General features: G+C 55.0%; 1 protein-coding gene across 6 annotated transcripts in view; it reads left to right on the top strand.

The window, feature by feature from the left end:
- Positions 1-23301, top strand: part of ADGRG1 (adhesion G protein-coupled receptor G1) — a 44858-nt gene that overhangs the window by 7643 nt on the left and 13914 nt on the right. Inside the window, exons 1-3 of one of the 6 annotated variants that reach the window (XM_043436612.1) lie at positions 1382-1510; positions 13046-13267; positions 23188-23281. In XM_043436612.1, the coding sequence (XP_043292547.1) occupies positions 23194-23281 (88 nt within the window). In that variant the 5' untranslated portion in view covers positions 1382-1510; positions 13046-13267; positions 23188-23193. Of the gene's footprint in view, positions 1-994; positions 1511-1741; positions 1785-12477; positions 12675-13045; positions 13268-13909; positions 14053-23187; positions 23282-23301 lie in introns of those variants that run through there. The other 5 variants (XM_043436611.1, XM_043436609.1, XM_043436613.1 and 2 more) reach the window with 5 other exon arrangements.

The following is a 23301-nucleotide window of genomic DNA, read 5'->3' as shown; positions in this document are numbered from 1 at the left end:
CAGCTGGCTGTGGAGCCAGACTATCTGGGGTCCTGTCCCACCTCTGCCACTTCCCAGCTGTGTGATCTTGTGCAAGTTAATTCCCTTCTCTGGGCTTCCTAGCTCTTCCTTCTGATTCAGCATATTCATGGCGAATACTGACTGAGGGCTCGTCAAGTGTCAGGCGCTGGTCTGAGCAACGAGTTTTCCCATGGTGCCATGGCTATGGCGCCAGGGAAGAGTCTGGAATGTAGTAAATGGTCAGTACATATAATTCTTATTATTAATTATTATTATTACTGTTGTTATTGTTGCTGTCATCACTTGCCCTCATTAGGCTATGAAATCCTTCCAGCATCTGTGACTTGGAAATCCTCGGTTCACATTGGAGCGATGAGGGAAGATGAGGGGTTCCCTGCCCTCCACAGTGGGGGAGCATGGGCCGTCTGAAGTTTCCTGACTCCCAGGGTGGCCGTGAAGGTTAACCGTGAGAGGAAACTGCTGACAGAGGCCAGTGGCCAGAAAGCGAAAGGGGGCAGCAGCGCATTTCCAAATTTCTCTCTCTGAGCTTTGGGAGCCACCAGGAAGGGCTCCTCCCCTGGGCCTCAGTTTCCCCCTTTGACCCAGCAGACAAACTGGAAGGCCATTTCAAGAAGCCCTTGGGGTCTCAGAGTCCAGGACGCGAGTCTGCTGAATGTTGTGAGTGCTTGGGGAGCATGAGGTGGTTCCCTCTGCTGGGAGGACGAACTGAGGCTCAGGAAGAGTCAAGGTCAAGTGGCCAGTTGCGTGTGGCCTGGCTGGCCGCATGCCAGGCGGCTTGACCACCCCCCACCCCACCCCACCCCACCCCTTCCCCGGAGTCCCTTCCGCTCTGCTGGTCAGCACCAGCTCACCGGCTCCTGCCTGCTGCCAAGAAGGCCGGCCTTTCTTTCAGGAAGGGGCAGTTGTTGCCGGGCCCTGGGTGGAGGGGGCGGCATCGGGGCAGACTGTTGCCATAGTAACCCTGGCCTCTCTGCGGGAACTTGGGGAGAACAGCCTTGGGGAAGTAACAGATGGAGGGCGAGGAGGCAGTTATCTCTGACCAGCATCCGTCCACGAAGCCTGGCACCTGGATGGGGGGCGGGGGGCGAGGTGAGGCCGAGGTGCCCCCTTGCCCAGCGCTGAGTCACGGGCATCCCCCAATGTCCCCGCCTCGGTGCTCTCGGCCCTGCCCCCTCCCGGCCTCCCTCTGAGAAATCCGTGTGACTCACGTATGGTCCCGTCATCCCCGGCCGAGCTTGGAGGAGGGAGGAGCCCAGCTGGGGCAGGAGGGGGGTGTCCCCCGCCACCCCCCACAAACACACCGCGGCGCCTCCCCCCGGCTGCACACTGGCTGCCTGCCTTGCCCTGCCTCAGGAGAGGGAGTCTCCACGCGCACCAGCTCCCGCGGCCACTGCGGGACCACGGCTGGCAGGTTCAGCCTCAGAGGTGGATCTTGAAAGGTTGTTCCGCTGCCTGGCCCCACGCGGGACCTTCTCCTGCTCATCACCAGGTACCGGATCAAGGGCTCACGGCAGGAGGGAGGCGGGACGGGGGTGTGTGCGGCTGAGGGTGGGGTGGCGGTGGAGCGGGGCTCTAGCCCACACATGAGCAGGGCTGTGCCGGGCTAGAGAGTTGCGGGTAGATGGACAGCCAGACGCCGCGGAAGGGGGTGGAGCCGGAGAGGGTGGAACCTCTCAGAGCCATTTGTTAGCGGGGGAAACTGAGGCTGGGAATGGTAGGGTCCCTGAGTCCGGCAAGCCTGGGGCTGCTCCGTGGACGGGAAGGTACTGTTGTCTCCTGCCCCCACCGTTCAGATGGGAGAAGCAAGGTTGTGAGAGATGACAGAACAAGTCTGGGGAGGGAGAGCCAGCCTCTGGCCGCGGGGAGGAGAGGATAGTGCAAAGCGTCTGGGCACGGGCCCTTGAGGGGTAGCCTGGCCTGCAGCTGCCCTGGGTCTGCGTCCGGGGACCCCCCGCCGCCCACGGAGCCAGGGGTGCCGTGGCTCTTCATGGCCCAGGCCCTGCTTTGGGAGGAGATGAACCGGGCAGGGGGGTCTGAACACGGGGGACCCAGAATGAGACAGAACATCCTGGGAACCAGCGGCCGACGATGGGGAAGTGCTCCCCGCTTGCTAACCGCCAGGCCCCAGGCCCCCATCTGCTAAGAGCTGATAGGGCCTCCCCACCTGGGGGACGGCTGGTTCCTCTCCCCACCTCCTTCCCAACCGGCCTCCTTCCTGTGGTGCCATTTCACGGGAGTTGGGGTCTCCCATGGCCCCCACAGAGGTGGCTGGTGCTCATTTTACTGAGGAGGGTTGGGGGGGCATGAGTTGAGGCAGGGGACCCCTTACCACGCCGCCACCACTACCATCCTGCTTGGAGCAGCTCTGGCCTGGGCGAAGTGGGGTGGGGAAGAATAGCCTGTGTGGCTGTAGAGGGCCCGAGAAGTTAATTATATAAATAATAATTGAGTGCCTACTGTGTGCCTGGTGCTGTTCTAGGAGTGAGGACTCATTTGAATGAGACAAATGGGGTGTGGGCGGTCCAGAGCCAAGCCCCTGCCCTACCCGCCCCACGCCACCCCCAGTGGGGATACGCTGAGGGCAGAGTGTTGATTCCTCAGGATTGAGTGGGGGAGAAGGGTCTGGAGTCAGTGAGAACCATCAGGGGTTGAGTTGGTCCCCCAGATCCCAGGACAGGTGTCCCGCGGGGTCTTCCCTGCCAATGACCAGGGCAGGACTAGTTCTTGGGACCAGACCTGAGCCCTTTTGCTGCGGGGACCCCAGGGGCCTGAGATGCACCGCCACCTTGGTCTTAGCATCACCGTGGCCACCTTGCCTTGCCTCTCTCTCTCTGGGCACAGTGGCCCTGCTGATAAGTGGAAGTGTGTGTTGGGGTGGCGGGTAGTAGCTGCCCTGCCCATCCTGGACTTGGCTCCGAGAGGGTCAGGTTGTGAAGGACACCACTCTGGGCGGGCGTGGCTCTGAGGGAGGCAGAGGCTCTGCTAGAGAGCCTGCTCTGTTGTTGCCAGCCTCGGTGTTTCCCTGGGCCACTGGGCAGGACACCCTCAACTTGTCAGGGACACAAACAAACAAGACAATTAGGATCCAAGGCTGAGGAAGGAGATAAACTTGCTGACGGAGGAGGAGAGAATTTCCTGACCTGGGAGAATGGGAGGCTCCGCAGAGGGCATAGAGGCTGGCCTTGGAGGCTGGTGGGGAGAGGGGGAGGGCTGATGGGGTGGCGGGGGTGGCATTCCTGGCTGAGAAACTGCAGTGGGAAAAGGTTTGGGAATGATGACAACTGGGGGGGACTGGGGCAGGCGATGGTACTGGAGAGCTGGCATGTGTCATTTTGGTAGCCAGGCCAGCAGGTTGCAATCTGCTCACAGGGGAAGGGAGCTGCCACCCAAGCTGGATGAGGAGGGCAGGATCGTTAAGGGGGGAGGGGAGGGTCTGGCTACCCCAGGCCCAAGGCTCCTGCTTGGAGGGAGCAGCTTCATGGCTGAGGGGACAGAGGGGGATGGTGGTCGCCCAGTCCAGGAGAAGGACAGGTAAAAGAGGTGGCAGAGCTGTGGCCAGGTCCGTGTGCAGTGGGGGGTGGGCTTCCTAGCAAGGTCCAACATGACAGATGCATGATGGGCAGGGCAGAATCTGCCATGAAGGAGGCCACGTACGTGGACGGTGCTCTGGTTGAGTCCAGCCCCAGGTCACTTCATCCTCAGCAAGACCATGGTGGGTGGCGGGGGCTGGAGTGAAGAGTCAGGGGCAGGGCTGCTGGGGGGTGGGAGAAATGTGACCACACAGCCCCAAATCTCACTGCTGCCGCCCCACCTAGAGCCAGAGCAGGTTCAGCACCCCCAAGCCTGATCCTGGGGCAGCTCTGTGACTCTGTGTTCTGACTCACAGCAGCTGGGGCATCACGTGAGCAAACCCAGCAGCTGGGGGGACCGGGACCCCAGGGATCAGGCAGATGGCAAGTGGGGGTAGGGCAGGGCTGGTACCGAGGGGCCTCTCGAGTGGGGTGGGGTCCTGGCTGGGCCCCAGCCTCCCCAGGCTTGCCCTCTGCCAGTCTGATTCTCTCACCCATCAGGAGTTTCTTGGGGTCCCTGGGGAGCCCTGCAGATTTGGGGGTCAGGTTGGAGCTGCTGGAGGAAGGAGCACAAGATACACATTTTCTGACCCCTGCTGGGTGCCTGCTCTGGCACAGGTGGGCTGAGATATCCACACACCCTGCAGGCCCCTCAAGCCCCAAACTCTCTCTGGTTCCCTGGGGGCTTAGCTGGACTAGAATGGTCCTGGATCCTCGCTGCCCTCAGACTCTGCTAGGCCCTAGGCTCAGCGTTTTGAAGACACCTTTATTCCTACTCTACGAGCTCCTGGTGTGCCCATTTTAGAGAGGAGAGCACTGAGGCACAGGAGACTCCTCCAGGGCTGACCTCTTATCTTGGGGGCTCCAGAGTCTGGGTTCTTGTCCACGGTACTCTTCTGCCCCTCTCCGTGGGAAGGGGACTCCTTAGCCAGGCCGGACTCCCTGCTGGGGGCCAGAGGACATGTGCCCTTGTCCTAAACCCCATCCTTGCCACTGTTAAGCCCATGTGCTTTTAGGGCAACAGAACCCATGGAGAAGGCAAGGCCACTTATCTGGGGAAAGCTTTGTTCCTTTCGGGTTGTGTGAACTTGGGTGTCTGCGCCTCATTTTCCTTATCTGGAAAAGGTAGATAAAACATAACAGTATCTACTTCAGGGGCTGTTTTGAGCCTGAAGGACTAATGCAGTGAAGTGCTGACCCCAGCGCTTGTCCCACATGTTGGCCTTTACTATTATGGTATTCCCCTTGGGCAGATGGGTGCACGGAGGCCCAGAGATACATGTAATAGCTTGAGGGGGAACATCTTCATGCCTCCCAGCCCGCAAGAGACCAAGAGCTACCTGGGCATCAGCAGGAACCCACCCCCACCCCAGCACCATAGCCTGACTTGTGTTTTGGTGGGGAGGCCAGGGTGGTGGGAGTTGGGCTCTTGGGCTGGCGCTGGCTCAGGCAGTTTGTGGCGCACTTGGCAGTTCCAGGCAGGCTGAGATAAAAGCTGAGCCCTGGAGGAGCTGGCAGGTCTTCCGGGCACCAGTGGACAGGCTTCTGCATTAGAGAGAGATGGCCTGGGGGTGGGGGCCTCTCTGTCCGAGAGCCAGCCCAGCTCTGGCCCCCTGAAAGGCTGGTGGTTAGACAGCTGATGGCTGCAGCCTGGCTCCCGGGGCTCAGGGCCACTCACGCTGCCTCCAAGATGAGCAGCAGTGAGAGATCAGGGCCACCTCTGACTCCCTCCAGTCCCCAGGTCTCTGCCTTCCTCCTCCCAGAAGCCCTGCCCTTAGCTCTCTGGGCCCACGGGTGAGCGCAGAGGACTTTCGGGCTCGTATCCTGCTGCCTAAGGTCACAATCTCCCCAGACCTCAGTGTTCGCACCTGTGCATGGAGGTGACACCACCACCCCCGCAGGGTTGTTGCTGGAATTTGGGGGAGATGGCTGCAAAGCATGTACTCGGCACAGTGGGCAGCTTTGATGGGTCTTCCCTAAACCTCTGCTCAAAGTTTGGGCTTCAGGTTCGGTCACACGGTAGTTCAGTTAGAACTGAGTTCACATCCTCGAAAAGTGACCTTGACCAGGTGGCTTAATTTCTCTAAGCCTCGTTCCTTAGGCTGTCAAATGGGAAGAGGGATACCTGAATCCCTAATTGAGACCCTGTGGGAATCATCTGAATCAGCCCCAGGCTGTACGGGCCCTTGAACAGTAGACCCCCATTCCCAGCTGTCCTGGACCTTTGCTTCCCCATCGCCCAGCTCAGCTGTCCCCCTGGGGGAGGCAGCACAAGATGGGTGGCTCTAGGGTTGCCCTGTTCTGGGCCAGCTGTGTGAACTTGGACAGGTGTATTAGCCTCTCTGTGCCTATTTTTGTCATCTTCAAAATGAGGCTAGTAATGGCACCTTGGGGCTCCTGGTGACTCAGTGGTAAAGAATGCACCTGCCAATGCAGGAGATGCAGGTTCGATCCCTGAGTTGGAAAGATCCCCTGGAGAAGGGCATGGCAACCCACTGCAGTATTCTTGCCTGGGAAATCCCATGGATGGAGGAGCCTGGTGGGCTATAGTCCATAGGGTTGTGAAAGAGTCAGACACCACTTAATGATTCAACAACAATAAATAACAGCAATGGCACCTTGAGAGGGTTAAGTGAGCCAAGAAATCTCAAACACTGGGTATAGAGCCTGGCACACCATGAGCGATGTCATCGAAACTCTTCTGGGCCATCACCAAGCCCTTCTCTGAGGGAGCAGCAGTGAGCTTATTGCAAACATTAGCCCTGTCTTCCCGTGAGTCACTGGGAAAGGACCCAGGCCCCAGAGAGCCACCCCCGCCCCAGACACCCTCATCCAATGGCCTCTTGATCTGCTGGCCTGAGGAGCTGTCCGAGAATGAGGGTCCCTCCTGCCCCTGGAGACCCAAGGCCTGCCTGACTTGACCACTGTCCCAGACTTGCAGGGGAGACCTGGGTTTGAGCTGGGCTGATCTCCTGGGGTAGCTGAGTCCCCTTGGCCCCTGGGCAGTGAGGGCGGAGGTCACTGGCTGAGTCTGGCCCTCAGGGCTGTGGCTCTGTGGCTGGCATCCTGGTTTCTGACCCTGTGGCGGGGGCACAACTGCCAAGACCCACCTGCCTTAATGGTGACAAGTGTGAGGGGTGAACCCCAAGGGGCGGCTGAGTCATGCTTGGCCTGGCGCCCTCTGCCCACTGCTCCCCTGCTTTGTCACCAGTTGAGTGTGTGTCAACCCCCCTGGGCGACTCCTAACCAACCCCCACCCCTGGTGCATACAGCTCCACCGCCTACAAAGACCTTCATTCAGTCGTGGGTGCAGTTGCCCTTGGAGTTTTGAATCTGTACATTTCACAGATGAGGAAGCAGGCCAAGGTCCCCTGGCTGGTCAGAAGTAGTCTCCTGATTCCGAACCTGGATCTTTGCCCGTGGCCCTGCAGACAATGTTCCCAACTGAGGTAGTGAGTTCCCCGCCCCAGCTGGTATTTAAGTCTGACAGGGAAGTTGTAGGGGGACCTCAGGTACCATGTGGGGTTCTTCATGGCTCTTTCCCGTCGTGAGCTTTTCCGACTCTGCCCATTCTGGCATCAGGCGATGTTGGTGGGCAAGTGGCGCCTCCATATAAAAGCCCCCTCCATAGTCTTGCCAGTACACCCACCATTAGAACCATCCATTACATCTTCAGAGGCTCCTCAGTTCAGTTCAGTTCAGTTGCTCAGTCATGTCCAACTCTTTGAGACCCCATGGACTGCAGTATGCCAGGCTTCCCTCCCTGTCCATCACCAACTCCTGGAGCTTAGTCAAACTCATGTCCATTGAGTTGGTGATGCCATCCAACCATCTCATCCTTTGTCATCCCCTTCTCCTGCCTTCAATCATTCCCAGCATCAGGGTCTTTTCAAATGAGTCAAATCTTCGCATCAGGTGGCCAAAGTATTGGAGTTTCAGCATCAGTCCTTTCAATGAATATTCAAGACTGATCTCCTTTAGGATGGACTGGTTTGATATCCTTGCAGTCCAAGGGACTCTCAAGAGTCTTCCCTACCACCACAGTTCAAAAGCATCAATTCTTCAGCATGTTAACAGCTCAGTGAGCTGGATGGGAGGCACAGAGGGCAAGAGGGCCTCAGGGGACAGGATGGGCGTGAGGAAGGAAGGGCTGATGGAGGAGTTGGGAAGGGTGGACACCCGCCTCCTAAATTATCAGGTACCCCTTGCTCTCCCTCATCCAGCAGACCTGCACCTGGTAGGTGTGTGCCTGGCCTCGTGGCACTCCCCCACCCCCACCCCTGCATGTGACATCACCCGGTGAGAGCTGTGGGCAGTGGGCAAGGCCAGAAGGAATCCTCGTGCAGTTTCCTCAAAGCTGTACTTATCCTTTGTCCACGCCTGCCTGGGGCTCTGCCACCTAGGTACACACCCCAGACCAAATGAGCAGAGTCTATTATTTGGCTCCTTGGCTAGAAGCCCAGAGGAGTCCCAGTACCAGGGCCGGGTCTGGGGGCAGTGCACATTGCCATTTGTGGTGGAAAGGACAGCCAGTGTCTCCCCAAGGAGACCCTGCAGCGGGTGTCAGTGCATCTGGGAGTCTGGCCCCTCCCCCGCCCGCCAGGTTTAGGGAACCAGAGTTGGGAGCTGCAGTAACTAATGACCTGGAAGGATGGGAGTGCTTGCAAACCCCATGAGCCTATGGGTGAGGGTCTGGCTTCCGGCCTGGAATGCTTTGGACCCATTGTGCAGCCTCTTGGGCCCCACGTCCACTTCCCTGGAGTGGATGGCAACTCCTCTCCATGTCCTGGAGATTCCAGGGCTAGGGGTGGGACAGTGGGGGCATCACAGGTGAAGAAGTGCATAGAACTACCTGTGGGTTCAGTTTTAGCAGCCATGTGACCCCAGGAAAGAAGCTTCTCCTCTCTGAGCCTCAGTTTTCCCGGTTGTAAAATGGGCTTAATAATACCTACTCCTCTCAGGGCATCTGTGTATGTTGCGGAAGGTCAGGTGCACATTGTGTGGTTCATGCTCCCTCATGGTTCCTGTCTCTGCCCCAGCTCCATCACGAGTCTGCCGGCTGATCCTGGAGATACACCTGCTTCCAGGTACCTAGACCCCAGGATCCTCCCCAGCCACGGGCATATACCATTTCCCCTGCTTGCTTCACTTTGGGGAGCCCACGGGGAGTCCAGATGGGAGATCTTGCATTTGCAGCAGCGGGTGCATGACCTACCTTCATTGATAAATCCCATGTCTGGGCCCCCTCTATCCCGGGGCCATGGGAACAGGTGGTGGAAGGTGTGGCAGTGTTTACTTTGTCTCCATGTAGAGGGAAAACTCAAATTTTGATCACAGTTCAGACAGGATCTCAAACATCAAATAATCTGGCACCTGGGAAAGTATGTCTGTGGTCCCACTCGTCTAGGAAAGCCTTGGGCTTCCGGGCTTGTGCACTGCAGTTCAGTTCAGTTCAGTTGCTCAGTCGTGTCTGACTCTTTGTGATCCCATGGACTGCAGCACGCCAGGCCTCTTTGTCCATCACCAACTCCTGGAGTTTACTCAAACTCATGTCCATTGAGTCAGTGATGCCATCCAACCGTCTCATCCTCTGTCATCCCCTTCTCCTCCCATCTTCAATCTTTCCCAGCATCAGGGTCTTTTCAAATGAGTCAGTTCTTCACATCAGATGGCCAAAGTATTGGAGTTTCAGCTTTAACATCAGTCCTTCCAATGAACACTCAGGACTTATCTCCTTTAGGATAGACTGGTTGGATCTCCTTGCAGTCCAAGGGACTCTCAAGAGTCTTCTCCAACAGTTCAAAAGCATCAATTATTCGGCGCTCAGCTTGCTTTATAGTCCAACTCTCACATCCATACATGGCTATTGGAAAAACCATAGCCTTGACTAGACGGACCTTTGTTGGCAAAGTAATGTCTCTGCTTTTTAATATGTTGTCTAGGTTGGTCATAACTTTCCTTCCAAGGAGTAAGCGTCTTTTAATTTCATGGCTGCAGTCACCATCTGCAGTGATTTTGGAGCCCAAAAAAATAAAGTCTGCCACTGCCATTGTGCACTACAGGACTTCTTAAAAGCCTTCATCAGGTGGCTCTGGATGGGAGGTGAAGTTTCAGGTCCTGTCCTGGCTCGCAGGCTGTGCACAGTCTTGGAAGCCTCTCTCTGGCCAAGCACCTGGCAGCAGTGTGTATGCCCCAACTCAGATAGAAACTGGGGAGCAGAGGCGGCTCAGTGCTGGAATCCGCCGCCCTAAGCATCAGGATCTGGCTCCTATTGGAAACAGGCTCGGAGCCAGCCTGGCCTGGTCAGAGTCCCAGCTCTGTCTCATTCACTCATCCATTTATTAACTAGCTGTCATTGAGCATCTACTGCAAACCAAGCTCTGCAGCACTAGGTACTAGAGATACAAGTGATGAGCAAGATAGACAAGAAAGAGCAAACACAGAGAAATGGACAACAAGCAAATCACAGGGTCATCTCAGACAATGTTAAGTGCTTTCAAGCTTATTACATGAGGTGCCATGGGAGAGGAGATGAATGGGGAGGTTAGTTTTGGTTGGGTGGACATGGAAGGCTTTTTAGGAGAGGGGAGACTTGGATTAAGACTTGAGAAGGGGGACTTCCTGATAGTCCAGTGGCTAAGACTCCATGCTCCCAATGCAGGGGGCCTGGGTTCAATCCCTGGCTGGGGAACTAGATCTCATAAGCTGCACCTAAGAGTTTGCATGCCGCAGCTAAAGATCCCACATGCCGCAGCTAAGACTGGGCACAGTTAAATAAATAAGTATTAAAAGAAAAATGAAGAAAAAAGTCTTGAGATGGAACCAGTCAGGGAAAGAACCCAGAAAGAATGTCCTATGCTGTGGGGAAAGCGTGTGCAAAGGCCCTGATGTGTGTCTGGGGAGAGAAAGACCAGCGCACTGGCGTTGGTGTAACCAAGGAAGGGTGGGGGTGACACAAGGTGGAGGAAATGGAGCGGGGTCACTAGCTTGTTATTTCGGCAGTCATGCGCTCTCAGAGCATCAGTTATCTGATTTATGAGGCTTATCACTTTGTCCCCGACCTCCATCCTGGTCGGGAGTGTTGTGGGTGTTAAGTGAGAATCTTTCCGGCAGAGACTTGGTTATGGCCAGCTATGTGCTACTGTAGGGTTTTTTTTTGTTTTTATTGTTATTACAAGTGCTTAGTGACTATGGGTGGGACCGGGGATCCTGGACCTCTTTCTCTGCGTGTGGCTGCAGTTAGCGAGCACCAAGTGTGTGTACAAGGCCAGGGGTGCCCCATCTGTGGCCCTCGCTCTGGCTCCCCTGAACCACAGCCCCCCCACCAGCTCCTTTCAAGCCTAGGATCTTTTGATCCACAGCGACCGCCTTCTCTGGCCCAGCAGGCCCTGGAATCCTTTCCGGGCGAAGGTTCCACCGAGAACAGCAACTCCTTTCTTTGCTTTCTTTTCCTTTTCCTCTGGGCGCCAAAAATAGTGCTTGAATAGGACACAGCTCTGGGCCGCCAGTGAGACAATAGCCGCCTCCTGGCTCTGGTCCATCAGTGGGGGAGGGGACGATGGGGATGCAGGGGCACACCATCCCAAGGACCCCAGCCCCTGCTGCCTTTCCCATGGCCTCGGCCAGAAACCATCCCAGAGCCCCTTGGAGTGTGATTGCCAAGGGGATCCTTGCTTATTCTGGGGAAGGGCTCTGAAACCCTGGGCTTCTCAGCCATCTGAGCAGCCCCATCCTGGCTCTTGATCAGCTGCTGGTCTGGAGCCGAAGGCCCCAGTGGGGGCGCCCACGGCCCTGGTCCTCTTCTGGGCTCTGTACGGCACACAGAGGCCATCCCATGGCATTGATGTCCTCTTCCTGTTGACTCAATGGCTATGAAAGACTTTTCAGAGGTCAAAGAGATGTGTCCTCTCAAAATGAAGTGAGCCCCCTGTCAATGGACGTAATCAAATAAAGTCTGGATGTACATTGGATGGGGGTGGGATTAGTCAAGGATCAGATGGACATTGGGTCTTGATGTCTTCATGCCTCAGAGGAGATCATGGTTTGAATTCCATACACCTCACTTACCAGTTAGGTGGCCTTGAACAGGTCACATCATGTGCCGGAGCCTCTATCATTCCATCTGTAAGATGGGTTCAACAGGGCTAACCTTTAGAGTGGTGGAAATGGTTTCCAAAATGCCCAGTGGAGTGCCTGGCACACATGCAGGCTTTCAGAAGCTTTGCCTCTGTTCTCCTCCCTCCCCAGACTGGTACTTACTCTAGGGTACAGAAAGGACCCACTCTTGGCCCCTAGGGAGCTCTGGAGGAAAGCCAGGGGGAAGCTCTGACCCCGGGGCTAATTCAGGAGAAAGATTCCTGCTGGGCTGTGGCTATCTGGGAAGGCTTCCTGGAGGAGGCACTCCTCTAAGACATTTCCAGGGAAGTATTGGGCACATGCTGTGTTCTTTTAATCCAGTGGTGGGGATTAGATGGGTATCCAGGGGGATCAAGCCCTAGGCCACAGGCTGGCAGCCTCATGGGCAAATGTAGCTGATAGCAGACATTTTTGTCGCAAGGGTAGACCTCACTAGTGTTCTAAAAAGATTTGGATTTAAAGTAAATCTTGACAAACTTAGGCAGGTGTTCCCCATAACTTAGTGTACTAAACTCTGCCCTTCCTCCTGCCAGCTCCATGCCTGGCCAGCATCTGAGTAAGGGGACATGGGCATAGGACAAGTTAGGGGAAATGCGCTGTGCTGGGTTGGAGCTGGGTGGTGACGTAGTAGTCACTGCAGCTGCCAACGGTTGCCAGGACAACGGTTGCCAGGGGTTGCTGTCACCTGCGCCCCTTTTCCCGGGCTGGCGGCTGGGGCTTGCCGCCCATCTTCCCAGGCTGCCGCTTTGTTTGAGGCTCTGGTGAGGGGGCAGGAGCCGGGGCTGGGGTAGTTCAGCTTCAAAGTGCCCCTCTGGCCTCTTGGACTAGGGAGAAGCTGACCCACCGCCCCAGCAGGCTGTAGCCTGCAAACAAGGCGAGCCCTTAGCCCACTTATTCACGCGCTTTATGTATTGATAATCCGTTTGACGGCACGAAGGAGGAATCCAGGTATGATTCTTGCCCTCTCTCTCCATCCCTCTGACTCCCACTCCCCAAACCCCACCCCCACTTCTCATCCCCTCTCCCCTTCTCCTTGTCCACCTTCCCCTCCATCCCTCTCCCCCTGTATCACCTTCTACTCCCTCTGCCTCTCCCTTCCATTTCCCCAACCGACCTTCCTCCCTAAACTGAAAGCTTAGCTGATAGGTAGGGTGGGGTTGGGGCTGGCTGGCTGACACTAGGAGCTCAGATGCAACTCCGAAGGGAACTGGTCAGTGAATCAGACAGCAGCCCAAAGTGACGAGGAAGTGGTTGGGGGTAAGGGCCTCACACCCCACACTCCTTCCCTCAGCCACACTTCAGCAAAAATTCAATTTCAGTTTATGGGCTGTACCCCCGTTATCGAAGACAAGCCTCTGGCAGTGCTGGGAGTGGGTGTCCAGAGCCTGCAGAAGACAGAGAGCAAGAGTGTTGCTGGGAGGGGGTCCTGAGAGCCCCCAGGACCAGGGTTTCTTCAGAGGAAGGAAATCAACTAATCCAAGGAAACACATTTCTGGAAGCATCTTTTACTGGGAATTTTAAAGAGAAGCCCTTTCTAACAGGTAATGTCAAGCAGAAATGGACTGCAAAGTCGAGAGCCTGTGTTCTGGAGCCAGGCCCCCAGGCTGTACCTCAAGCCGCGTGATCTCCAGCAGCCAACCTGATCTTCTAGGGCCTCTGTTTCCTTATTTGTTAAATGGGCAGAATGGTATTTGTCTCGGAAGATTTGGGGGAGGATTAAATGTGTTCCCTTGGGTAGAGAGCTTAGAATCAAGTCTTGCATCTTCAGAGAGCTTCATTTAATGCTAGCTGTGTGGCTGGAGGTGGTGAGCACCCTGCCCGTGGGGGTATGCAAGCAGTAGTGGAGGACCAGGTGAGGCGGTGCTGGGCGCTCAGTGAGCTGGGATGGGACCCTAGTCTGTGCCTCCACCGACCTTCCCCGGAGGGAGCTGGAACCTCAGGCTCACCCTGGCCCCCAGCCCCTGTGGGGGAGGATGCCTGGCTGTGTGTCCGGTCTGCCCCTCAGCCAGGGATCTGGGACCCGGAGGAGGAGAAAAGAAAGGGAGGGCTGGTGGCTGACCTTGGGAATGCTACGGGGTCCTATGCTCCAAAGGCGGGCGTTCTGCCAAGGCCCTGGGGAACTGAAACGCAGCCCCCCAAAAATGAACAGGGAGGTAACTGGGCTGACCTTGTATGCCTGGCCTTGACCAGTTTGGGAACACAGATGCAGAAGGGAAACTGCAGCCAGACGGCTGAGGTCCGTCTGTGGTTTGAAAGGGAAGACAGGCTGGCCAGGAGGATGAGATGGCCAGCACCTTTTTCCTCCCCACTCGCTGTCAGCCAGGAGGTAAGCCCTTCCCTTCCCTAGAAGCAACCTGGGGCTCTGGGCTATGGAGAAGACAGACAGGGGGACAGGGATCTTGTCACCTCCTCAGTAGAGGAGGAAGCTGAGGCCCAAAGAGGGGACTGGCTGCTACAAAGGTACTAGGACCAGTCAGGTGTGGGGCTACTTTAGGACCCTATGGGCTTCCCTGATGTCTCAGGTGGTAAAGAATCTGCCTGCAATGCAGGATACCCAGGTTCAATCCCTGGGTTAGGAAGATCCCCTGGAGAAGGGAATGGCAACCCACTCCAGTATTCTTGCCTAGGAAATCCTGTGGACAGAGGAGCCAGGCGGGCTACAGTCCATGGTGTCCCAAAGAGTGGGTTACGACTGAGCGATTAACACACATGTGTCTAACTCCTGCCACCCCTGCTCTGGGAGTGTGCATTCCCTGGGCAGGTGCTGACTGGTGAGGGCCCTGAGGCCCAGCTTCAGCTGCTCTTTGTGGGGAGGGCTGTGGGGAGCCCTGGCTGTGGGCTGCAGGCTGCCCCAGGGCCATGGATCTGGGCAGGGCTGGCGCCACTGTCCCAGGACTGCTCATGACAGGTCTGCTGTCTGAACACCACCCCTAAACTGGGCCAGACCCAGACTTTCCTAATCCCTCCCCTTCCCTGGGGTTCAAGATCTTTTCCATTCACACTCAGATTCTAAAAAGGTTGTGATTCTCAGCTTCTAAAAGCTCTTGCCTCCCCATCACTTTATCTTTCTTTCTCTCTCTCTCCTCCTCCCTCATTCCCTTTCAGTCCTAGCATTCTAAATGTCTCTGCTGCTTGAGATGACTGCGGTTGACTTTAATGGCACAGCCAATCCAGAAACACGGCTGGTACTGTCCCTTTCCCCAAGAGCTGGTGCTGCCGGCCAAAGGGAGGTGGGATGGGGCTGTCTTTACCCTAGGTTCCCCCAGGACCTCTGGCCTGGAAGTGTCAAAGATGGTGATGAGTTGCCCTGGGGAACATCACAGCCTGAATGGCTCCTGTAGCCCATCTCCCGCTAGTTAATGGCCTTTGGGACAGCTCAGAGGGGAGGGGAGGGGAGGCGGCTGGAGGCTGGGAGGGGGAATGCTGACGGTTTTCTTATCTGCGAGTTGTCAACATTTCTGAGACCTCCTTTTTTTCACATTGGTAACAGGTATTCTGTGGAAAAAAAAAAAAGCATGCACCATCATATTGGGCTGGGAAACTAAGCCCAACCAAGCTCTGTGGACTTTCTTTCTGCAGAACTTATCAGAGCCTTTGATATGTTAATTCATACGACCAAGTAGGACCAGCAGTATTTCTCTAGCTTGGGAACTAGTGCTTCTTAGGGAGGAATTTGCCTGTCGCTCATACAGTAAAGAATCGCTTGCAGTTCAGGAGACCTGGGTTTGATCCCTGGGTCAGGAAGATCCTCTGGAGAAAGGAATGGCAACCCAATCCAGTGTTCTTGCCTGAAAAATCCCTCGGACAGAGGAGCCTGGTGGGCTACAGTCCATGGGCTTGCAAAGAGTCAGACATGACTAAGTGACTAAGTACACAGCTTCTTAGGAAGTGCTTGGCAAAGTTACCTCATGGTAAAGTCAGGGAGATAGTTCCAGAGAAGGGAAGGAAGGGGCTCTGGTGACCGTAATGGCTGAAATCATGGGCTTTGAGGTTTGGTAGACTAAAGTCTGGATCCTGGCTTGGCTACTTACTTGCCTGGGCATCACTTAGCCTCTTTGGATTTCCATTTCCTTTTTACATGGGGGCAATAATAGCATTTGCTTTATAGAGTTAAGGTGATGATTGAACGATCATTTGTGAAAAGTGCCTTGCACAGTTTTGGGCACCAAGTGCGTGCTCGCTGAATGGGAACTGTCACCCCCCACTCCCCTTCTTGGATTCCAGCTCCTGTTTGCTGTGCTGGCTAGACCTCTGTTTATTCCCACCGTCTGCCGTTCTGCCAGGCGCTGCGAGGCTGGAGTGCAGGGCAGTCGGGGGAGGATGTGGAGGCCGAAGGCCAGTGTATGGTCCGGGATCCCGCTGGGGTCTGGTGGGGGTACCTCCTTTGTTTGTTGGGTACACAGTGTTTCTAAGTTAGACCTTTACAGATACGTCACAAGGCTGGCATCCAGTGGGGAGGACCGGTGTGTGCAGAGGTTTGGAGGAGGGCACACTCAAGCCCAGGCTCATCTCTGGTGATGGTGTGTTGGCCTTTCTGAGGCCTCTTAAACACTCTGGTTGCAGATAAAGCAGGTGGCAGGGTGGGCGGCTCTGGACAACTGGCTCTCGGGGGAACCCGCGTCCTTCACCTGGGCAGGTGCCCCTCTCCTCCCCTTCATCGCTCTCCCCACAGGGCCGGGCCCGTCTGAGCACGCGGAGGGAGCCGTGGCCCGGGGACCTGCTGGACGGAAGCCATGGGGCGGCGGGGCCCGCGCTGGGGGGGCAGCGCTCCGGAATGTGGGACTCATCCTGGGCAGTGAGCCGGCAAGGCCTTGGCACCCGCCGGCCTCTGGGAGGCAGGCAGCTAGCTTAATTTTTATTCTCTTTAATTGTAGAAAAATTCCTGGAACCTGAAGTCACTCTGTTTTCCCCGGCCAGGCCAGAACACCCTTCCTGGGGGGAGTTCTGTGTGGTCACCTCGCTTGGGCCTCGGTCACCCGGCCTGTGACTGATGGGGGTTGGGGGGAGAGACGGGCTCCATGTATGCAAGCGGTGCCCCCTGGAGCCCTGGGCTCTGCTGAGGGGCTGGGGGCCCGGCTGAGAGTGAGGTGTGGTCGGGGGTCCCACCGGGGTCTGGTGGGAGCACTGCCTTTGTTTGTTGGGTACATGGAGTTTCTAGGTTAGACTGCTTTTATGAGAGTTTGGAAATGGCTGGTGGAGGGTCCTCTCAGCTCCCCACCCCACCCCCGTGGGGGAAACACCTGCTGCAGAGCCTCCGCTCTGTTCTAACGTCCCTCCTCACTCCCCTACACACCCGCACACATGAGCGCACACACACGTGCATGCACACCTCATGTGCGTGTGTTCTACCCTCAAGGACTTCACACTCACCCACCCCTCTCTTGGCCAAATCCTTCTCCCCTAAGGCCCTCTGTCCAGGGCTGGGAGCGGGGAGCCAGCATCTCCATGTTGTCCCTCCTCCGTTGCGCCCACCGCCCCCCACACTGACCAGCAGCTGAAGATGAGGCTGGAGCTGGGAAGCTGGGCTGGGTCCTCCCGCTGCTGGCCCTCCCCACAGGAGGGCAAGACCAGGCTCATACCTGGAGACCCGCTGGGGCAGGGGCTCCCCGCCCCACGCCCCCCTGCTCCCAGCTGTGCTTGGGGAGTCCCCTTCCAGGTTCCAGGCACCCTGCTAAATGCTAGGTGAGCCACCCAGGACTGTGATTCATCTTCACCACCACTGAGGTGGAGACGAGACACCGCGGGGGAGGCAGGCTGCCCTGGCTCCCGTCCAGAGCTAACCATTTACCACCTGAGTGATCTGGGGCCGGGCCCCACCCGCCTCTGACTCCATAAGACAGGGCTCCTGGTGTCATCCCAGCCTTGTAAGCCAGTGGTCCTATGCCCGCGGAGTGTTGGTCAACGGGATGCCTGGTCAAGCTGGACTCCCGAGCCCCGCACCAGACCTGGAGTATCTGCCCCTCACATGTTGTTATTGTTTAGTCACTCAGCCCAACTCTTTTGCAACCCTGTGGACTGTGGCCCATCAGGCTCCTCTGTCCATGGGATTTCCCAGGGAAGAATACTGGAGTGGGCTGCCATTTCCTTCTCCAGGGAATCTTCCCAACTCAGGGATCCAACCCGAGGCTCCTGTCACATCTTCTGCATGGCAGGTGGATTCTTTACGGCTAAGCCCCTCACGCATATTCTATCACAAAACGTTTATGTATCCCTGACAGTACCCTGTATGTATGTGTGCAAGTGTTTTCATCCTAATGTTACTACTCTCCTGGCAAAAAAAAAAAAAGGAAAAAAAATTGGAAAAAAAAAAACCCATCAGACTCATAGCTACTGGGTAAAAATTCCCCCCTACTTCTGATTTGCTGAATGAAGAAAAAAATCTTTTGTGCTATTTTCAGAGATACTGAATGTCAGTGTGGAGGGATCTGTGATAATGCATTTCAGTGAACTTCTTGGGGTGGTTCTGACCCATCGTGGATTTTGGCACCTCTGATGTGAACTTGTGGCAAAGGTGGGCATATAGGGTTGAGTGTAGGCTGTGGACTGCCCCCTTCCCCACCACACCAGGAACACAGAAGTTAATTCTGATGGCAGTTAGGGAAAGCTTCAGGGGGAGGGCGTATCTTCACTGAGTTTCGAAAGCTGAGTTGGGTCATGGAAAGAGGGAGGCATTCCAGGCAAAGAGGCTGGTCAGGGGATGGATAAGTCTGCCGTCCACGGTGTATGTTACTGGCAGGAGAAGGCCAGGGGGCCTAGGTCATCTTCCTGGGGAGGCGCCTGCCCGGGAAGGGTTAACCCCAGAGCCACTCAGGTCCTGTCCACTCAACTTCCACCTCCGTCCTCCGAGGAAATGGGTTTTCCAGGGGCCTGGACTGGGCCAGCGGTGACTCGTGGCCCTATATGGATGGCAGAGGAAGTGAGTCAGGCCTCAGGGGAGAAAGTGAGCCACTGGTCCCCTGCCCGTTACCCTCTCCCCCACCATGAGGATGGGCAGGGCTGAGCCCACACTGGAACTGGGGTTATCTCCTCCTGGGCCCAGCCATCCTGGGGGATGGGCAGCCGGGAGTCTTAGCTTAGATGAGACCTGCCCCTCCCCACCCCCGGCTCTGCCTGGATCCTTGGGGACTCTGTGATGGTGGCCCCCATTGTGTCAAACTGGGCCGGATTGTTTTGTTCTCTACATGTGTTTACGGAAGGCCTGAGGTCAAGGGCAGCTGCTCTAGAAGGAACGGGGTGGGGGGTGTAGGGGCCTCTCTTGGGGGCTCGGCCCCCTAAATTCTCTCTCTCGGGCTGGAGTTGCCTGCACAGCTTGTGGTCTTGGCTCTCACCCACCCACCATTTCTCTCTCCTTTTGTTTGGGGGTCTCCCCAAACCAGAGGAGCAAGCATCTCTAGAAACTATTGGCTCCAGCTCTCCAAGGAGTTCTCTAGAATAACACTGAGGTCCGTGTCTTAGCTCCACCAGTAGGGCATCTTAGGACAGATAGCCCTGCCCTAGTCTCTGTTTTCTGATCTGTAAAATGGCAAAGCAGCAGGACCCGCCTCACAGGATGGCTCTGAGGATTTCATGAGAGCGTAGATGGTGCCCCTGTCCAGCCCTCCTGTCTCTCAGAGGCTTCTGGGGACAGGCTCAGGTCCGTGCTGTGAGGTGGGAAGTTTTCTGGGTGGGGTTTCAGGCTTCCCAGAAAGGAAATTTCATGCTCGAAGAATTTCCGGTCAAGGCGCTTTGGAAGTTGAGCTGGCTGTGGGGGCCACGAGGGGGTGACGTGGAGGGTGGGAGGGAAGGTGTAGGAGTCGGGACCTGTGATGGGCCCAGGGGGTTGGGTGAGGGGCAGGCGTGAGCTGGCCAGGAAGGATGTAGAGGTATTTGGCCGACAGCGATGGCACCTGCCGTGTGCATGCTCCTGCTCTAAATCCTCTATGGATATCAATTCATTTAATTCTCACAATGACCCTTGCGATAGTCTTGATTTTTATTCCTATTTACAGATGACAAAAGTGGGGCCCAGAGAAGGTGAGTAACTAGTCCAGAGACACACAGCCATTGAGTAAAGGAACTGAGATTTAAACCCAGACAGTCTGGCTCCAGAGTCAACTCTACTAAGGATGGGTTAAAGGAAACCAGGAAGCCCCTCCCCCTCAAATTCCAAGAAAGTCTATGAGGCTAGAGTTGTTCACCTTGGAGTGGCTATTCAAGCAGCCAGGGTAGAGTGGGGATGACCTAGGAATGTCAGAGCATGCCATTGATCCCTATCTGTTGGAATCATGGCATTTCACAAGTGCAGCCTCACTTGTATCCATCTGGTGATGGGAAGCTCATTCCCTCTTTCTGCTTTTTCGTTCTCAAAGAGATCAGTCCAGGAAGATAAATGAAAATAGGTGACTCTGCCCTGTCCTGGGCACCGTTTACTGATAGTGGTAACTCAGTTTGAAAGTCAGTGGGCCGGAGAGATACTTGGATTCTGGTCAGCTCCATCCTTGCTTGCTGTGTGAGGTCAGGGAATCACTGGCCTTCTCTGGGCCTTGAATGCAAATGCCATGATGAAGAACTGGGGCCATATTTGCAAAGTGATCTGTGAACTCTGAGTTCACAAGTATAAAGCAGAAGTCAAAATAGGGGTTGGGGAGTTGCCTGGAGGAGATGTCATTTGTACTGAGGATCAGGTATAGACAGTGACAGGGACTGGCAGAAAGGAAAAGGAAAGAGAAGGGGTCCAGGAGACATACTTCTGTCTTCAGATGCTGGGTTTCCTTCCACTGTTCTAGGGTGACAGTTTCAAAAGGAGCCAAAACGGGAGACACTGCTTTAGAAAGATCCTCAGCGTTCTCCTTACTTCAAGTAATAAATCCTTCATTCCCCCTAAAAATAAAAACGAAAACACCAAAACCCAAAATGAACCAAAATGCTCAGAGAGGATGCAAAATGAAACCTTAAAGATCACAATTTAGGAAATAGCAGCCATTCCCCCAAAGACTTTCACTTCCTTCTTCTCTGAGGTCTTGTGATGTCACCAGGGCAGGGTGATGAACCCAGTTGACCAACGATTAGACCGACCAGACCCAAGAAATTAGGGTCCCGTTATATATGTTGGGATACTGGAGACTGGCTTGAGGGGGCCAGGTTTGTTCAGTGAATTCCTGCCTGGGCCACCCCTTCATTTAATGCTGCCCTCAAATAGTCCATCCAAAAGTCACTTCCTTCTGGAAGCCCTCCTGGGTTCCCCCAAATTAAACTCCTCACATGCCCCATGGATGCCAGGCTTCTTTTGTCTGGCTTGTGGCAAATGACTGCATCTGTCACCACAGACATATGCAGCTCCCCACAGGATGAGGGTGTCTGTTCGTGATTCCCAGCACCCAGCTCAGTCACTGGGCCAGATGGCCGTGGGGTGGGCCAAGCCACCCGGCATCTCTCTGTAAGTACCAGGCACGCAGGTTCCCTGCCAGGCACTACAGTGCTGATCAGGCAGGGAAAGCCCTTGGCCTCTGGAACAATTAAATGGGCAAGTCATTTAATTCCTTGGATTTCAGGTTCCCTATCTGTGAAATGGGTCAAATGGTAGGGCCTATTTCACAGGGTTGGAATGAAGATTAGCATAGGTGTAGGGGTGAGGAAGCTGGGTCAGCACAAGCTGGCAGATAGTGGGTACTCAGCTAACAGAGGCTGGAGGAGTGACCCATTCTACTCCAGGAGAGGGCTGAGGGGAGCTGGATCCTCCCCAGCTTGGACCATACTGTTTGTCTCTGCCAGACTGGGACGTCCCTCTGCCTTTCCAGTTGCCTTGGGAACTGGCTCCCCCTGGTGGCCATACCAGGAAGTGCCTTTCTCCTCCATCCCCTGTAGAGGGCGCTGTGACCGCACTGATCCTTCACTCCAATTCCCCCTGCGGCCTGGCTGCCCAGTAACCTCTGTGAACACCAGGGCCTGTGCACAGCGATGGATCAGGAGCTCCGTGTGGTGGAGGGATGCATCGTCCTGTACCTCCCAGAGCTGGCTAACAGGAGACCCTGGCTGGAGGCGGGAACCAAAGGAGTCCAGGACTGACTGTAGAGGGCGTTGAGGATGTCTTCCATAAGGAGATGTCCTCTGAGCTGGGTCTTAGGGGTGATCATGGTGAGATTCCTGGAGGAGAACCCTGAGAGCACCCTTTTTCTTGTGTCTTCTGAAGGCCTGGAGGGGGCAGGGTGGGGTGGTTCCTGGTGATGCTATGGAGCTTCCCCCCCACAAATTCTACCCTGATTACCCCATCACTGCTGGGTTCGGAAGAGAGGTACTATTATTAGTCCTGTTTTCCCTGACTTACACAGGGTTATGCAGCAAGCGAGAGTTGGAGCTGGGACTTGAATTCAGTCACTGCCTTTTTTTTTTTAATTAAAAAAATTTTATTTTAAAATTTATTTTATTGAAGAATAGTTGATTTACAACATTGTGTTAATTACTGCTTATAGCAAAGTGATTCAGTTATATAATACATATATATTCTTTTTCATGTTCTTTTCCATTATGGTTGATCACAGGATATTGAATATAGTTCCCCATGCTATACACTAGGACCTTGTTTTTTATCAATTCTGTATGCAATAGTTTGTATCTTCTAACCCCAAACTCCCAATCTATCCCTCCCCCACCCACCTACCTCTTGGCCATCACAAGTCTGTTCTCTATGTCTGTGAGTCTGTTTCTGTCTTGTAGATGTGTTCATTGGTGTCATATTTTAGCTTTCACATGTAACTGATATCATACTATATTTGACTTTCTGTGACTTGCTTCACGTAGTGTGATAATCTTTAGGTCCATTCATGTCGCTGCAAGTAGCATTATTTCATCCTTTTTTATGGCCAAGTAGGATTTCATTGCATGTATGTACACACCTTTATTCATTCTTCTGTTGATGGACTTGTTGGTTGTTTCCATGTTTTGGCTTTTGTGAATGGTGCTGCTATGAACCTACGGGTGCGTGTATCTTTTTGAATTATAGTTTTGTCCAGGTATATGCCCAGGAATGGGATTACTGGATAATATGACAACTCTATTTTTAATTTTCTGAGGAACTTCCATGCTGTTCTTCATAGTGGCTGCACCATTTTACATTGCCCCCAACAGTGTAGGAGGGTTCCCTTTTCTTCATCCCTTCTCCAGCATTTGCTATTTGTAGGCTTCTTAATGATGGCCATTCTGACCAGTGAGAGATGATACCTCATTGTAGTTTTGATTTCCATTTCTCTAGTAATTAGTGATGCAGAACATCTTTTCACATGCCTATTGGTCATCTGCGTGTCTTCTTTCGGCCACTGCCTCCTGATTCTCCACTCCTGGCAGCTCTGGGGGAGGTCCACAGACTGTTGCCAACGTGCCTCCCTGCCTCGCATCCTATGTCCATACTACCCTGGTTTGTCCCTCTGTGGGACTGGTAGTCACCCTGGGGGTCAGGACCTCAGCTAACACTGCTGGCTTCTTTCAGGCGGTGATGTCTCGGGTGCCTTGGCGGAGGAAGATGACTGCCCAAGTGCTGCTGCAGATGCCGCTGTTCCTGCTGGGTCTCCTCCTGCTTCCAGGTAGGTTTTCCTGGAGGTGC

The sequence above is a fragment of the Cervus canadensis genome, chromosome 18 (genome assembly GCF_019320065.1).
Source record: "Cervus canadensis isolate Bull #8, Minnesota chromosome 18, ASM1932006v1, whole genome shotgun sequence".
Lineage (NCBI taxonomy): Eukaryota > Metazoa > Chordata > Mammalia > Artiodactyla > Cervidae > Cervus > Cervus canadensis.
The sequence above is the reverse complement of the archived record's forward strand: the minus strand, read 5'-3'. Positions and strand labels throughout refer to the sequence as shown.